The sequence below is a fragment of the Bufo gargarizans genome, chromosome 5 (genome assembly GCF_014858855.1).
Source record: "Bufo gargarizans isolate SCDJY-AF-19 chromosome 5, ASM1485885v1, whole genome shotgun sequence".
NCBI lineage: Eukaryota > Metazoa > Chordata > Amphibia > Anura > Bufonidae > Bufo > Bufo gargarizans.
Window position 1 is genome coordinate 122,586,724 of NC_058084.1, and position 17,188 is coordinate 122,603,911.

At 43.5% G+C, this 17,188-nt stretch overlaps 1 protein-coding gene across 1 annotated transcript in view; it reads left to right on the top strand.

Annotated features, from left to right (window-relative positions):
* CCDC178 (coiled-coil domain containing 178) overlaps positions 1 to 17,188 on the top strand; it is a 436,677-nt gene that overhangs the window by 197,854 nt on the left and 221,635 nt on the right. The window contains exon 17 of the mRNA XM_044294406.1: positions 8,629 to 8,788. Within this exon, the coding sequence (XP_044150341.1) occupies positions 8,629 to 8,788 (160 nt within the window). The remainder of the gene's footprint in view (positions 1 to 8,628; positions 8,789 to 17,188) is intronic.

Below are 17,188 nucleotides of genomic sequence, written 5' to 3' on the forward strand. Positions count from 1 at the left end.
ATACCAGGCGTGTGCATTCCGCATTTTGCAGAACGGAAGGGCTAGCCCCTAATAGAACAGTCCTATTCTTGGCCTTAATGCAATAATAATAATACAATAATAGGATATGTTCAATTTTTTTGGCAGAATGGACACGGAGTCATTTCCGTTTTATAAAATTGGTATTTTTGTCTATTTTTGTCCTTTATGACACTCGTTTTATAAAAGCTTAGGCAGGGTGTTAGTTCTCCTTAAGGATGGATGACTATCTGGCTTGGCTATTTTGCTTTGTCGTGTTCCAAGGCTTGTTAAAAAGTCTGACTCATAGGAGACCACCACCAGAAGGCAGTGCTAGCAAGATGGTTCTCTTCCCCTGGAAGATACCTCTTTGCATTCTTGGTTTATAGGAAATTGTTCCTCACATATAGGGCTCATGCACACGACCGTATGTATTTTGGGGTCCGCAAAAAACAGATCCACAAAAAATATGGATGACGTCCGTGTGCATTCCGTAATGCGGACAATAATAGGACATGTTCTATTTTTTTGGCCGAACGGAAATACGGACATACGGAAACGGAATGCATACGGACTAAGGTCTCATGCACACGACCGTGTTTTGTTTCCGTGTCCGTTCAGTTTTTTTTGGCGGATAGAATGCGGACCCATTAATTTCAATGGGTCCGCCAAAAATGCAGACAGCACACCGTGTGCTGTCCGCATCAGTATGTCCGTTCCGTTGCCCCTCAAAAAAAATTGTGCATGTCCTAATTTTTTCTAGTTTGCGGACAAGGATAGGCATTATTACAATGGCAGCGGAAAAAAAAACGGATCCGCAGAAAAAACGGATGCCATACGGAACGTCATCCTTTTTTTTGCGGATACGCAATTTGCAGACCGCAGAACACATATGGTCATGTGCATGTAGCCTAAGTTCTGTTTTTTTGCGGACCCATTGAAATTATTGATTCCGCATACGGTCCGCAAAAAAAAGACATGGAAAAATACGTTGGTGTGCATGAGCCTATAGTCTCAGAGATGTACATGGTGTGTAATGGCCTCCGCCTATTTCCTTCTCCACTGTCTAGAGCAGCAGTTCTCAACCTAGGGGTCGTCCCTTTCCGGGGGGTCGCCTGAGGCTTCCTATTGTGGGTCGCCCGCACAATGGCAGTGGCCCCTTATCCTCACGCACAGGAAGTGATGTCCTATCACTGCCTGTGCTTGAAGGAGCCTGACGTCTGGACGGGTAAGTCGGGCTGCCTGTCTGCTGAGGTCCGAGTTTGTTCGTTAATGACACCGCCGCTGAGCACCACTGCCACCAATGATTTAATTGAGCCTGGCTGAGCCTGGCTAATTTTATTTTAATTATTTGGCTGAGCAAGGCTTAATTTATTTGGGGGGGACATGAAGCACCGCTGATTTATTTATTTGGGGGACCCTGAGCACTTCTGATTTATTTATTTGGGGGACCCTGAGCACCATTGATTTATTTATTTGGGGGAAACCTGATGCACCACTGATTTATTTATTTGGGGGAAACCCGATGCACCGCTGATTTATTTATTTCGGGGAGACCTGAAGCCCCGCTGATTTATTTATTTGGGGGAGACCTGAAGCCCCGCTGATTTATTTATTTGGGGGACCCTGAGCACTTCTGATTTATTTATTTGGGGGGGGGGGGACATGAAGCACCACTGATTTATTTATTTGAGGGGTACTGTGCGCACCACTGATTTATTTTTTAGGGGGTATTTGTTGTTTATTATTTATTTTAAAGTTATTTATTTGGTTTATAAAAATACATCCTGCATATCAGATATTTACATTACAATTTATAACAGTAGCAAAATTAGTTATGACGTAGCAAGGAAAAAAATGTAATGGTTGGGGGTCACCACAACATGAGGAACTGTATTAAGGGGTCACAGCTTTAGAAAGGTTGAGAACCACTGGTCTAGAGAGACATATAGGTATATACAGGTCATTCTCAAAAAATTAGCATATTGTGATAAAGTTCATTATTTTCTGTAATGTACTGATAAACATTAGACTTTCATATATTTTAGATTCATTACACACCAACTGAAGTAGTTCAAGCCTTTTATTGTTTTAATATTGATGATTTTGGCATACAGCTCATGAAAACCCAAATTTCCTATCTCAAAAAATTAGCATATTTCATCCGACCAATAAAATAAAAGTGTTTTTAATACAAAAAAAGTCAACCTCCAAATAATTATGTTCAGTTATGCACTCAATACTTGGTCGGGAATCCTTTTGCAGAAATGACTGCTTCAATGCGGCGTGGCATGGAGGCAATCAGCCTGTGGCACTGCTGAGGTGTTATGGAGGCCCAGGATGCTTCGATAGCGGCCTTAAGCTCATCCAGAGTGTTGGGTCTTGCGTCTCTCAACTTTCTCTTCCCAATATCCCACAGATTCTCTATGGGGTTCAGGTCAGGAGAGTTGGCAGGCCAATTGAGCACAGTAATACCATGGTCAGTAAACCATTTACCAGTGGTTTTGGCACTGTGAGCAGGTGCCAGGTCGTGCTGAAAAATGAAATCTTCATCTCCATAAAGGTTTTCAGCAGATGGAAGCATAAAGTGCTCCAAAATCTCCTGATAGCTAGCTGCATTGACCCTGCCCTTGATAAAACACAGTGGACCAACACCAGCAGCTGACATGGCACCCCAGACCATCACTGACTGTGGGGACTTGACACTGGACTTCAGGCATTTTGGCATTTCCCTCTCCCCAGTCTTCCTCCAGACTCTGGCACCTTGATTTCCGAATGACATGCAAAATTTGCTTTCATCCGAAAAAAGTACTTTGGACCACTGAGCAACAGTCCAGTGCTGCTTCTCTGTAGCCCAGGTCAGGCGCTTCTGCCGCTGTTTCTGGTTCAAAAGTGGCTTGACCTGGGGAATGCGGCACCTGTAGCCCATTTCCTGCACACGCCTGTACACGGTGGCTCTGGATGTTTCTACTCCAGACTCAGTCCACTGCTTCCGCAGGTCCCCCAAGGTCTGGAATCGGTCCTTCTCCACAATCTTCCTCAGGGTCCGGTCACCTCTTCTCGTTGTGCAGCGTTTTCTGCCACACTTTTTCCTTCCCACTGAGGTGCCTTGATACAGCACTCTGGGAACAGCCTATTCATTCAGAAATTTCTTTCTGTGTCTTACCCTCTTGCTTGAGGGTGTCAATGATGGCCTTCTAGACAGCAGTCAGGTCGGCAGTCTTACCCATGATTGCGGTTTTGAGTAATGAACCAGGCTGGGAGTTTTTAAAAGCCTCAGGAATCTTTTGCAGGTGTTTAGAGTTAATTAGTTGATTCAGATGATTAGGTTAATAGCTCGTTTAGAGAACCTTTTCATGATATGCTAATTTTTTGAGATAGGAATTTTGGGTTTTCATGAGCTGTATGCCAAAATCATCAATATTAAAACAATAAAAGGCTTGAACTACTTCAGTTGGTGTGTAATGAATCTAAAATATATGAAAGTCTAATGTTTATCAGTACATTACAGAAAATAATGAACTTTATCACAATATGCTAATTTTTTTAGAAGGACCTGTATGTCTATGAATTTAGAAGTAGAGATGAATGAAAGAAAGGTGTCAGGACCACGTCACCTGCTTCACAATAAGGTCACAACTGTAAAGGCAGAACAGATGGATAAACAGCAGGGAGCGTATGTAAAAAAAAAAAGTATATCTTTGTTGCATGTATATTGCAGAAATACTTAATTTGCAATGCTCTATTCATTGCATAGTAATACTTTTTGTGGGATAACCCCTTTAAAGGGATTAAAGGTCAGACTAAGAAAAGAGGGTCTGTTTTTTTCAGAAATACCTCCGCTATTGTCTATAGGCTGTGTCTGATATGTAAGCTCATCCCTAAATGAATGGGCATAGCTGCATGGGCAGTCATGGCACTGCTTCTGAAAAAAAAAAAAAAAATATATAAAAACTTTTTTCCCAATTAACTTGTCTGTGCAAGCAGGCCATGGGAACTACCAGTCACCTTTTATGACAAATATTCTGCTTTTCAGGAAAATAACTGAGAAGTTGTAACAACTGTGCCTATTTAGCAGTCTTGCTTGTTTTCCACCAGAATTAAAAAAAAAATTAAATTAAGAATGCCTCATCAACTGCAGCAGTGCTTGTAAGCAGTAATAATACAATCTACACTACAACTAACCCAAACCTGAACTTCTGTGAAGAAGTTCGGGTCTGGGTACCACATTCAGTTTTTATCACGCGCGTGCAAAACACATTGCCGCAATGCACCGGGACGCATCCGGACCTAATCCGGACACGCTCGTGTGAAAGAGGCCTTATGCTCCAACTCTTACGATGGGGAGCTGCTTGCTTTCTCTCTCCTCTCGCTCTGCTCCTCATAGGACTCCTTATCTTTCACTGCAAGACAGTGCTTAACCATTTTATTTCAGTCTGTGTCCCCCCTCCAAACAGGTCCCTCTTTCTGCCTCCTCTACCCTGTTTGGGACTTTCTGCTGGCCTTAGACATCTCTTCACAGGGAAGGAATTTGGGACTGACTGCTGGGTCTCAAGTCTTTTCCAACACTGCTGGCAGTGTACAAGAAGGGGTAAATGATACTCCCCTTCTTCAAATTTTCACTGTGTTTGTGTCCAGAGGATGTAAACATTGTTCAAAATGGTGCTGCCTCCATGGGGCCCAGTGCATGTCCTCCATTTGCCCTATGGTTTAGGTGGCCCTGCTTTTAAGCCCTGTCCTTGGTGTCAACACTTACAGACCAAATTTTATTATATTCTACCACTTTCCTTAAAGAGGTTGGCCACTTTATGGTTACTGTTCACCAATGTGTTTGTAAAATGATTATATGGCACTTACTAATAGTCTTTGTTGAAATTCTGTGCCCTTTTCTATATTTCATGACAGATGCTACCTTGTTTGCCAAGTCTTGTGCGCTGTCGACATAGAGGTCCTGTCCATAAAATGGCTGCTGATGGAGGGTCACGTGACCAGGCAAATGACGTCCATGTGATGTTCCCTCCATTCAAAAACACTGCACCTGTCTTCTGCACTTGCACTGTTGGGAGTTTAGTGCAGGTGCAGTGTGTTTGAATGGAGGAGGCTGAGTGATGTGTCTGGTCAGATGACCCTCCATCAGCGGCCGTCTTATGGACAGGAACTGTATGCAAACAGCACAGAAGATTTGCCCAACAAGGGGACATGGCTTATGAATAGAGTTGAGCGAACCTGCCTTTTGGCAGGTTCGAGTTTGGGTTTGGGCTCGGGGTTTAAGTGAATTAAGTAATGGATTCCGTTTTCACTGAATCCATAACGTAATTCAATGCTAGCATGCCAAACGGAAAGCCTTTAGAGGCATTCCGTTTTGCATGCCGTCAAAATACAAGCGTGTGGCCAGCAGAACGGAACCCTCGTTGCTAGCCATACACTTGTATTATGCGGTATGCCGGCATTGATTTACGTGATGGATTCCGTAATCAGGGGAGGACTGGCAGCCTTAGTCCTGGGGGGCAAATCTAGTCAAGTGGCCCATTTTTAGCCCCGCCCATCATTAAAAGCCCCTCCTACATATAATAGGCCACTCCCAACACACACTTTACAGCTGACATTGTATAGTTGCGGCCTGTCTCTACACATCATACGGAGAGGGGAGGCCGTCCTGGCTGCACTGCCTGCTTATATAACAAGCTACAGCCAGGAAGCTCCTCCGCTCTCCTCCCTTCCCTGATCCTGCTCAAGGCCTGTGGTTCCCCCCACCATCTGCCACCCGCCCGTGGCCTGCTGCCCCCTTTCATCATCCTCACCCAGTTCTGAATCCTCCTTCTGCAGATGTCAGGTGGAGGAGCCGGAGCATCTCTTCTCCTACATAGCGCCACATACCTCTTGCATCCAGTGATGTCACCTTTGTTGTAGACGTTCTCTTTCCTCATCTTCTCCATTCAGACCAGACTGCCATGATGATTTTTCTGCCATCTCCCTTCTCTGCAGAGATTGAGAAACAGACATTAGTTTCCTGCCACCCCCAATACTATACTGCAGAAACAGTCCCCCTGGAAATACTACTACCACACAGATAGTGCCCCCAATACTGTACCCGCTATGCCCCCAATACTATACTGCAGAAACAGTCCGCCTGGAAATACTACTACCACACAGATAGTGCCCCCTTAAACAATTATTGGCACACAGTGCTCTAAAAAATAACTGCGCCCAGACACTAATAGTATAAAGATAATGTCCCCCAAAAATAATTGTGCTAAGCTGATACTATGCCAGGGTGCCCCCAAAGTAACAGTGCTCCCCAAAATCCCACCAATAGAAATAATTCTCTGCCAGAGCACACTTAGTAGTAATAATGCCCCTATAGTGCCCTAGTAATCATGTTCTTCATAGCCCCTAGTAGTAGTAAAGCTCCCCATAATACCCCCTAGTAGTACTAATTTTCCCTATAATATGACAGTACATGAAATACCCCCGCTTAGTGCCCGCAGTTGAGCTAATGTCCCCAAAATGTATGCCAGTATAAAATACCCCTATATAGTGCCCCAGTAAATGCCCTCATACTGCTCCTCTCCCCCTTCCCCATAGTGTCCCCATAATATGCCAGTCAAAAAATGCCCCTTAGTGCCCCCAGCAGATGCCCCTATAGTGCTCCTCTCCCCGACAATGTACCAGTAAAAAATGCCCCCTTAGTGCCACCAAATGCCATAGTGCCCCCCATAATGTTCCAATACAAAAGGCCCCTTTAGAGCCCCCACTTCCCCATAGTGCCCCCAAATAATGCCCCTATAGTAGCACCAGATGCCCCATAGTGCTGCTCTCCCCTATAGTGCCCCCCCAGAATGTGCCAATAATAAAAAAAAAAAGCCCCTTTAGAGCCCCCAGTTACCCCCATAGTGCTCCTCTCCCCCAGGGTGCCCCCCCATAATGTGCCAGTAAGAAATGCCCCCACAGTGCCAGCTCCTCCAATAGTGCCAGCCCTCCCCCCATAGTGCCAGCTCCCTCTATAGTGCCAGCCCCCCCTATAGTCCCCCCATAGTGCCAGCTCCCCCTATAGTGCCCCCCCATAGTGCCAGCTCCCCCTATAGTCCCCCCCATAGTGCCAGCTCCCCCTATAGTCCCCCCCATAGTGCCAGCTCCCCCTATAGTCCCCCCATAGTGCCAGCCCTCCCTATAGTCCCCCCATAGTGCCAGCTCCCCCTATAGTGCCCCCCATAGTGCCAGCCCCCCTATAGTCCCCCCATAGTGCCAGCTTCCCCTATAGTGCCCCCCCATAGTGCCAGCTCCCCCTATAGTGGCCCCTATAGTGCCAGCTCCCACTATAGTGCCCCCCATAGTGCCAGCTCCCCCTATAGTGCCCCCCATAGTGCCAGCTCCCCCTATAGTGCCCCCCATAGTGCCAGCTCCCCCTATAGTGCCCCCCATAGTGCCAGCTCCCCCTATAGTGCCCCCCATAGTGCCAGCTCCCCCTATAGTGCCCCCCATAGTGCCAGCTCCCCCTATAGTGCCCCCCATAGTGCCAGCTCCCCCTATAGTGCCCCCCATAGTGCCAGCTCCCCCTATAGTGCCCCCCATAGTGCCAGATTTCCTCCTCATAGTGCCATCTCCCCCCCCCCCCATAGTGCCAGATCTCCCCCCCCCCATAGTGCCAGCCCCCCGCAAAGAAGAAAAAAATAAAAATACTTAGCTCCATCAGCAGCGATGCCGGCCTGTGTCCCTGCTGTGTGTGTGTGTGCGCTGCCGGCTCAGGCGTCGCGATGATAATGACGTCATCGCGCTGCCTGAGCCGGCCTCTGATAGGCTGCAGGCATTAGTGCCTGCAGCCTATCAGAAGAACAGGGGAGGGACACGCCTCTCCCTCCCCTGCCCCACAGAACGGCCGCAATGACATCCAGGGCCGCGCCCCAGCGCGGCCCAGCGGCCGTATATTTAGGGCGGCCTGGTGGGCAATTGCCTCCCTGCCCCCCGGCACAGCCCGCCCCTGTCCGTAATTCACTTAGACCCCGAACCCGAAGGCAGGTTCGCTCATCTCTATTTATAAAATATAGCAAATAGCGTAGAATATCCACAAACTACATATCAATAAGTGGCATATAGTCATCTTACCTACACATTGGTCACAAGTAGCCAGAAAGTGGCCAGCTTTATGATTGATGGAGGGTCTAACTGCTGGGACCCCCAGTGAACACTAAAATGATTGAGCTGCGCAGAGAGACACCAGTTTGGCTGAGAGATTATAATGGGCAGACCCGGTGTCTTGTGTAAAGACAACCACAGCAAATAGGAGCTGAAAGGTCACAGCTCTTGGAAGAACCTTTGTTTTAGTACTCAGTCACAGCAGTTGGACCCTCCATAGTAACATAGTACATAAGGCCGAAAAAAGACATTTGTCCATCCAGTTCGGCCTGTTATCCTGCAAGTCAATCAGAAATTTATGGCAAACTTTATCAATATGCCACAAAGGTAAATGATTAGAAAATAAGTCCAAACCACCATTATATAACGCTATAGACCAGTATTTATCATTACTCAGAAATAGACATGTGACCGAAAAATTTGAAAAACCATGTTCTTCAGAATATAAACTTTATATTGATGGGAATATTTATAATATTGCATATTCCTTTTAAAAAGGCAGAATTCTAATCTGTTAGAGTTGAAGCTGAAGGATTTAAAGGATACGTCTGAACATGTCATACGACAAATAGAGCTGTACACCCAACGCATGAAGACAGAAGATGAGGATAATGATGTGCAGATGCGGATAAGACAACAGATGCAGAAACAAAGTTCAGTAAGTAGTAAAGTATTATGTTCATTTATTATATAACCACATATAACATACAGAAGAGTTTAAATACAAAACATATGAACAATTCTGGCCATTACTTTGGCCATTACAGTTATTCATACTGTCCATAGATGTTCATTGACACCTGGATGAAGAAAAAATAATCTTCCCGGGAACATTCTTTCAAAGAAAGATCTTTTGCCTGACTATCAACCAAAAATTTCCAACATGGGAGACCTTTTTTTTTCCAGATGATGATGATGGTCTATTGTTGGGTAAACAATGGATTATTGTTAAATTTTACCCAACAAACTGTGATTTTAGTTGAAATTGTCCATTTTGATCTACTTTAGACTAATTTGTATGGGAGCCTTTATTCTATGAAAAGCATTTATACAGTTGAAACCAGAAGTCTACATACACTATATAAAAAGACACATATGCATGTTTTTCTCAATATCTGACAAGAAATCAGAATAAACCTTTCCTGTTTTTGGTCAATTAGGATTACCATAATTATTATTTGCCAAATGCCAGAATAAGGAGAGAGAGAATGTTTTGCACAAGTCTGGCTCAACCTTGGGTGCAATTTCAAGATGCCTGAAGGTGCCTCGTTCATCTGTACAAACAAGTACTGTATCAACATGGGCTGAAAGGCCACTCTGCCAGGAAGAAGCCATTACTCCAAAGAAACTTAAAAAAGACAGATTAATGTTCGCATATGCACACCGGAACAAAGACCTACGTTTTTGGAGACATGTCCTGTGGTCTGACGAAACTAAAATTTAACTTTTTGGCCTTAATGACCATCGTTACGTTTGGAGGAAAAAGGGAGAAGCTTGGAAGCCTAAGAACACCATGCCAACTGTGAAACACGGGGGTGGCAGCATCATGTTGTGGGGTTTTTTTGCTGCAGAAGGGACTGGTGCACTTCACAAAATAGATAGCATCATGAGGAAAGAAGATTATGTGGAAATACTGAAGCAACATCTCAAGACATCAGCCAGGAAGTTAAAGTTTGGGCGGAAATGGGTCTTACAATAGAACAATGACCCGAAGCATACTGCCAAACTGGTTACAACAGGGCTTAAGGATGACAAAGTCAATGTTTTGGAGTGGCCATCACAAAGCCCTGATCTCAATCCTATTGAAAATTTATAGGCAAAGTTGAAAAGGCAGGTGCGAGCAAGGCGACCAACAAACATGGCTCAGTTACACCAGTTTTGTCAGGAGGAATGGGCCCAAATTCCGACCAACTATTGTGAGAAGCTTGTGGAAGGATATCCAAAACGTTTCACCCAAGTCATACAGTTTAAGGGCAATGGTAACAAATATTAATGAAATGTATGTAAACTTTTGACTTTGCAGAAAGTAATAAAAATGCCTTAAAACATTCTCTCTCTCATTTTTCTGGCATTTGGCAAATAATAATAATTATGGTAATCCTAATTGACCAAAAATAGGAAAGGTTTATTCTGATTTCATGTCAGATATTGAGAAAAACATGCATGTGTGTCTTTTTATATAGTGTATGTAGACTTTTGGTTTCAACTGTAAGTGTATGATTGCTGGGGGCACTCTGCTGTGACCCCCATGATCATTAAAACAGGGATTTCCAGCCGCCGTTTAAGAGTTAAATAAAGCAGTGGTCATGTGTGTGCATTGCCACTCCGTTCAGTCTCTGTGGAACTGATGGAAATAGACAAGCTCTGTATTCTGCTATCACCGTCAGCCATCTAGATTTTGAAAGAAGTGGCAGATCACATGCATGACAACATCCAGATTGGATACTTGAGGTCCCGTTCTAGTGATTGGTGGGGGTTCCAGTAGAATGGCCCCCACTAATCATGCATTTATCCCCTCTCCTATATCACAGATCTAACCTTTTCATTTAAAGGGGTTTTCTAAATGTTTAATACTGATTACCTATCATCAGGTTAGGTTATCGGTATCTGGCAGGGGGGTTCGACTCCTGGCACCCCAGCCAATCAGTCGCTTTAGGAGACAGTAGTTCTCCAGTGAGCGCTGTGGCTCATATTAGGCCATTGATGGCATCTTTATTGGTCATATGGCCTAGGTGCCCCTCAGTCCCATTCACGTGAGGGGGGTTAAGGTATTATACCAAGCACAGCTACTATCCAATGGACGGTGCCGTGCTTTGTACTCTGCAAGGAGGCTGCAGTCTCTTCAAACAGCTGATGGACAGGAGGGTGCTGGGAGTCGGTCCCCCACCAATCCGTTACTAATGACCTATCCCGAGGAGAGGTCATCATTATTAAACACTCCGAAAATGCCTTCAGTTATCATGGTTCTTCATGAATCTTGTACAACAAAATGCCATTACTGATTGTATGAAGGTTGTTTTTAAAATGTTGAAAGTATAGTAAACTGGGAATTTCTTTCCTACTGCTATACAGTTTTGTGTACACTTAATAATCAGGATATTTCCTAAATTTTTTCCTATATATTTTTTCCTACATAGTTTCATATCTGTAATGGATATTATCTGTTCCCACCTGGCGGTCAACAATGATAATAGTATTTTATTTTTGTTTCCATTTTTTCAGTCACTTTTGGACACTGCTAGTCATTTATGTATGAAAGGCTATATGCTAAAACGGAACACGTTCTTTCCTGTGATTTATCGATATACTGTATACTCTGATAGATCATAAAGATATGTTCAAGGAGTAGCAGTTATGGTTGTGTCATTGGGTATATTGTTTTATTTTCAGCTCATGGATAAATTCTGCCAGTTTGCATTATGTGTTATGTAAAAATTATTTTTTGTGAAGGAGCAGATTTTTTTTATAACTTTGTTTTAACGGCGTTATATCAATTCAGCAAATTACATATATCATGTAGACAAAGTAAATACAAGGCACTTACTAATGCATTGTGATTGTCCATGTTGTCTCCTTTGCTGGCTGGATTCATTTTTCCCTTACATTATACACGGCTCGTTTCCAGGGTTACGACCACCTTGCAATCCTTGCACACTAGAGGAGAAAGCACTGGCCTGTACGCACTCCTGTGGTTCCGGCCAATGGAGAGGCTGGCACATTTTCCTGTAATGTGCAAGCACATCCACCACTGATGGACTGCAGGGTGGTCGTAACCCCTGGATACAAGCAGTGTATAATGTGATGGAAAAATGAATCCAGCCAGCAAAGGCAATATGGAAAATCACAATACATTAGTAAGTGCTTTGTACTAACTTTCTCTACATGATAAATGCCATTTGCTGAAGTGAGACAACCCTCTTTAGTTATTTGCACATCAAGACTTGATACCTCTATACATTATTCCTCGTTTTTATGTGGGCTGCTATTCTGTAGGTTGCTTTGTATTATTTTCTTCACTAGGTTTTAGGTTGTTTAAAGTGTATGTATTATTCTGGATTATGTTGTACTTTAGGCAGCTGTAGACATATATGAACTATACTTCAGCTAGAAACTATGGGGGAGATTTATTAAAACTGGTTAAAGAAAAACTGGCCCATAGCATCCAATAATATTGCATCTTTCATTTTCCAAAGGAGCTCTGAAAAGTGAAAGGTAGAATCTGATTGGTTGCTATGGACAACTGAGCTAGTATTCCTTTACACCAGGCATGCTCAACCTGCGGTCCTCCAGATGTTGTAAAACTACAACTCCCACAATGCCCTGCTGTAGGCTGATAGCTGTAGGCTGTTCGGGCATGCTGGGAGTTGTGGTGTTTCAACAGCTGGAGGGCCGCAGGTTGAGCATGCTTGCTTTACACCATTTTTGATAAATCCCCCTCATGTCTCTATCCTCTGTTTTTCATGTCTCTTCCAAACCCTCTGTATGTCAATGAAAATGCATATTCTCTCTGCCCATGCTTGCTGAGTGGAACTGCTCTCCATAGAAAGTTGGTAGCGCTGTGCTTTGTGTTCTGGACCAGTGAGATGTCTTCTGACTTCTGCTTCCCCTCCCTTCTCACCGCATGCAGTTTCCACAGTGATGCTGTTGTCCACTAGACACATTTTCTAGTGACTTATGAAGAAGCTGGAAGTTAACAATACCACTCCCTCCTATATGATACATTACAAAGTTTCATACACATTAAGGCTCATTCAGACGGCCCTGTCCACAGAAATGCAGATCCGTTTTTTTGCAGATGGCCCTTTTCTTCCATTGCACAACTCAGCAAATAAAATGAAACATGTCCTATATTTGTCAGTGAAAATCAGGACATGGCCTAAGTCTATGGATCAGCAAAAAAAAAACGGAAAGCAATCCGTTTTTGCGGACATGCTGAACTGTCTGCAAAAAAACAGCATATTGCTGTCTGAATGAGCCCTTATTCACATATACTAGATTTCTACCCAAATATTATAGAGGTTATTCCATGACATGACGAAAGTCTCTTTCAAACAAAGCTAGAACCAGCCCTGGACCTCACATGGATCCAGAGATCTCCCCATTCATTGCTCTGCTAGATTTATATCAAGCTGGCAGCTCAGGGGGAGTGTCTTTTCTGCTGCAGCTCAGGGGGCGTGTCCATGCTCTCCCTATCACAGCTCAGGAGGCAGTTGAAGGATGAAACTGAGCATGTGCGGCCTTCTCAGTGAGCAGGACAAAGAAATAAGAAGAATACAATCTGCAGGTGGCGCTATAGACATACATTGCATTGAATAACTCAGCGGCTATGCTAAATGTTTAAATACATGCAGTTACAAAATAATTCAGATCCAGGTGCTGGTTTGAAAACTATAGAATATTTTTCGTGGGACAACCCCTTTAAGCTGGATAAACAGTTCAAAATCTTGTGCAAAATCTTTTTTTTTTTTTTGGGAAACTGTACATTCACTAAATAAGGGCTCATTCCGACAGCCGTATGCTATCTGCAAAAATGCGGATCCGTTTTTTGCGGATTAGATGCTGACCCATTCACTTTTATGGGGCCCTTTTCTATTCCATGGTTCCGCAAAACAGATGAAACATGTCCTATACTTGTCTGTGAAAATAAGGACATGGCCCCATTGAAGTCTGTGGGTCCGGAAAAATACTGAATGCTATCCGTTTTTTTGCAGATCCGCAAAAAAAGAATAGCATTCAGTATTTTTGCGGACAGCACACGACCGTCTGAATGAGCCCTAACTGTAACAGTTTGTAGCATCCTGTAGTTGGATGCTGCGTCTGACTGCAGAGTCTGTAGTCAGAGATAGCAGGTAGCAGCATGAGTCTTGGATGACTGTTGCAGCCCCACCAATGCGTATAAATAAAGTTCTGCCACAGCTTCGAAGCAAAATGGTCAACTGTAGAGGTGTGCTCTTTGTCCTGTTAAAGGCAACTTATCAGCTATATTATTTAAAAATTAAAACTAGATAGTGAAACACATTGTTTAATTTTCTAACCTGTCTTTATTTTCTGTAATGACTGAGGGGTCGGCCATCATGCCTAAGCTGTTGTTAACAGCATTTAAAGAGAGACTTTAAAACCGCTACAGAAACCGTAGGCGCAATAAACAGGAGATGTTCATTGACTTCTATGGGAGAGTTTTCTAGGCATGCTCTATGACTTGTGCCGAGGTCACTGTAGAGGGAGGGGGAGTAGGTAAGCTTTGACCATCATCTGTTATAATGATGAACACTTTGTTATAAATACAGAATTGTTATCTATCCTTGTTGTCCTGCTTGTGATGATAATCGGTAACTACGGTAAAGTGATCTCTGCAGCATAGGGATTGTCAGCTCATTAGGCCTTGTAGCCAGTAGGAAACCTGCAGAATTTTTAACATAGATATGAACATGGAAATTTACAAATTACATTACCAAAATTCTTGAAAAATGTATATAATATAAAAACATAATTTAGACAATAGGTCATTTTGTGATACATTCCCTTTAGAAGTTGGAACACAGGGATTATGGTATACCACTACTTTAGCATCTGCTGATTTATTAGCATATGGCCATGCACATGTTAACCTACAGCAATTTATTCATAATTATGCCTTCTATTTATTTTCTGACCATGCAATCTAAATGAGGTGGAACTGTTATTTTAATGCTATTATTTCCCATCCTCTCCATGCTATTATTTCCATTCTCTACATGCTATTATTTTGTCTTCATGTTCTTAATATTGTTATGTATGTTAAAGGTTAGCGTTTAAGTTTGCCAGTGAACAGTAGTGCAGTTTGACATTAAAGCAGATCATGGCATGTATGAAATATTAGAAACAATATACAGTATAGGATATGGCTACACAGAGTTTGTCTGCCATCAGTTGCTATTACAGGGACACAAAGAATCACGTGAATTTCACCTTCTGAAAAATGCCAGTTGGAAGCCCTACCTTATGGGAGGCAACACGTGTGACCGCAGGATGGCCTACACATATCTCTGAACTATGTCCCTTGTATCACTACTAGAGGTGAACGACTTCCCAGATCATCACACCATCAGTTGGGGCAGTATTTTGTTCCACAGCAAAAGCAGGATTGAAGCGCTCACCATCAGGCCTCCATACTCAAACCCAACCTTTAGCGAGATCCCAAACAGAACCTGGCTACGTAGCCAAAGACGATACAGTTCCAGGCCATAGCAGTCCAGGTTTCTCGTTCATGACACAATCATCTCCACATCAGGTCATCTCCAGAATGGCCAGAGACTAATTGCGATGTTTCCCATACACTGCAAGAGAGAGAAGATCCTGCACCTCTGTCCTTTTCTTACATACTTAGAAACAGCAGTACCATGGAGGATATTATAAATATTAAGCAGTCTTGCAGTGAATCCAGCACAGGTGATCCAGTAACACATGTACTGAAACCATAAGTGTCTGTGACTGCGGATCTCTCCCCCTCCTCCTTACGCTACTTTCCACAGACTTCCGTGAGCATCATCTATAACTTGATTCCTCAGTGAGCTGATAATCTGCCTTGTCTTTGTCTCGAGCAAGATGGATTTTGCCAGTGAATTGAGAAAGAATGATCCGCACAGGGGGTGGTAAAGGGTGGGGGTGATGGCTAAAGAAGTGACTGAGAAAGAGTGACTGTGCTTTTTATTATTTTATTAGCCTTACTGCAGTTTGCCCCAAAACCTAAAAAAAAAATAGTTTAATCAAAGTTTTTCATAAAAGCACATGCAATGAAAAACAAGAAGACTCGGTACTAAAATAATGCTCAGGGATATCAAATGACAAAACACTGCAGCAATGGAAAGTAAAAATGTATGCAGCAACCTGCAGAGGGAGAGCCGGGAGGGGCGTGGTAGTTGTGGTCCTGATAGGAGTAGTGGTTCACAATGGCTGCCTTCACACTGGTGCTCCCTAGGGTTGTGCCACAGTGAATGGAGGGTGCATTCTTTCTTCCTTTGGGGCTACACCCTGGTATTTAGGTCCCTGCCTGGTGTTAGGTGGAGTTCCCATAATGTTGTAAGCTTTGAAGTTGCAAGGCAGGGCTCCCTGGTGGTGATGAAGTGCAATGATCAGGCCAAGATGGGGGTATCAAATCCATTGCTCTTTGCTGAAGTAGTAATAGAGTCTCTCTATTAACTCCATAGAGTTTGCTAGTCAACCAAAGGGGTACACAATTATTTATAATATGTACTGCAGTTCCCACAGTGGGGTGTAGAACCTCCACTGGGGAAGGATGGTAACTTTTCCTCAGCATGCAGGGATGGAGGCTCTTTTGAGTAGGCTCTGCACTGCACAGATAATATGCAGCTCCTTACTCTCTGGCTTCTTGAACTGCAAACTCTCATTCCTCCCTCAGAGGGGCCGGTCCAACCTCTGTCTTTCTGAGTAGAAAATACGCTTGGAAGGAGGAAAAAGGAAGGTGGTGGAGCGCCAAGAAGAATTATCAAAGGTGTAATTGCTATATAGGGACTGAATATATCAGATAGAGAGCTCCCGATGGTGACTTAGAGGCCTCAGAGTTCCCAAGTTGTGAAAATAAACTGTTGTTAAGCACCAATTATTCACCAATTAATAGACGCCTATTATAAAGTGATAGATGCGAAATAGCCAAGTGTTGTCAAAATTTGGGTTACATATACAAATATATTAAAACATCTTATAAATAAAATATCTCACATGGATTAGCCCATTAAAATCAAAAGTGTGTCCATGTGTACACACTGCGATAAGTACTCACTTCACCAGGGAGGGGGGCGCAAGATAAGCATAAGACACTTGTTGCCGTACCCTCCCTCGCCAAGTTCGCGCGTAGATTTTAACTCCTTGGTTTCCTCCTAACAGATGACCCGGTGGACTCACAGGATACAACAAGGTAGTTCTTTATTCAATAAGCTCAATGCGTTTCGGGGTGTCAAACCCCCTTCATCAGGAGCAGAATATCCTTCTGAGTAGGGCACAGTAAACTAAATAGTGTTACTACCATTTTCAGCTCTTGGAATCAGATCAGAGCACAGGA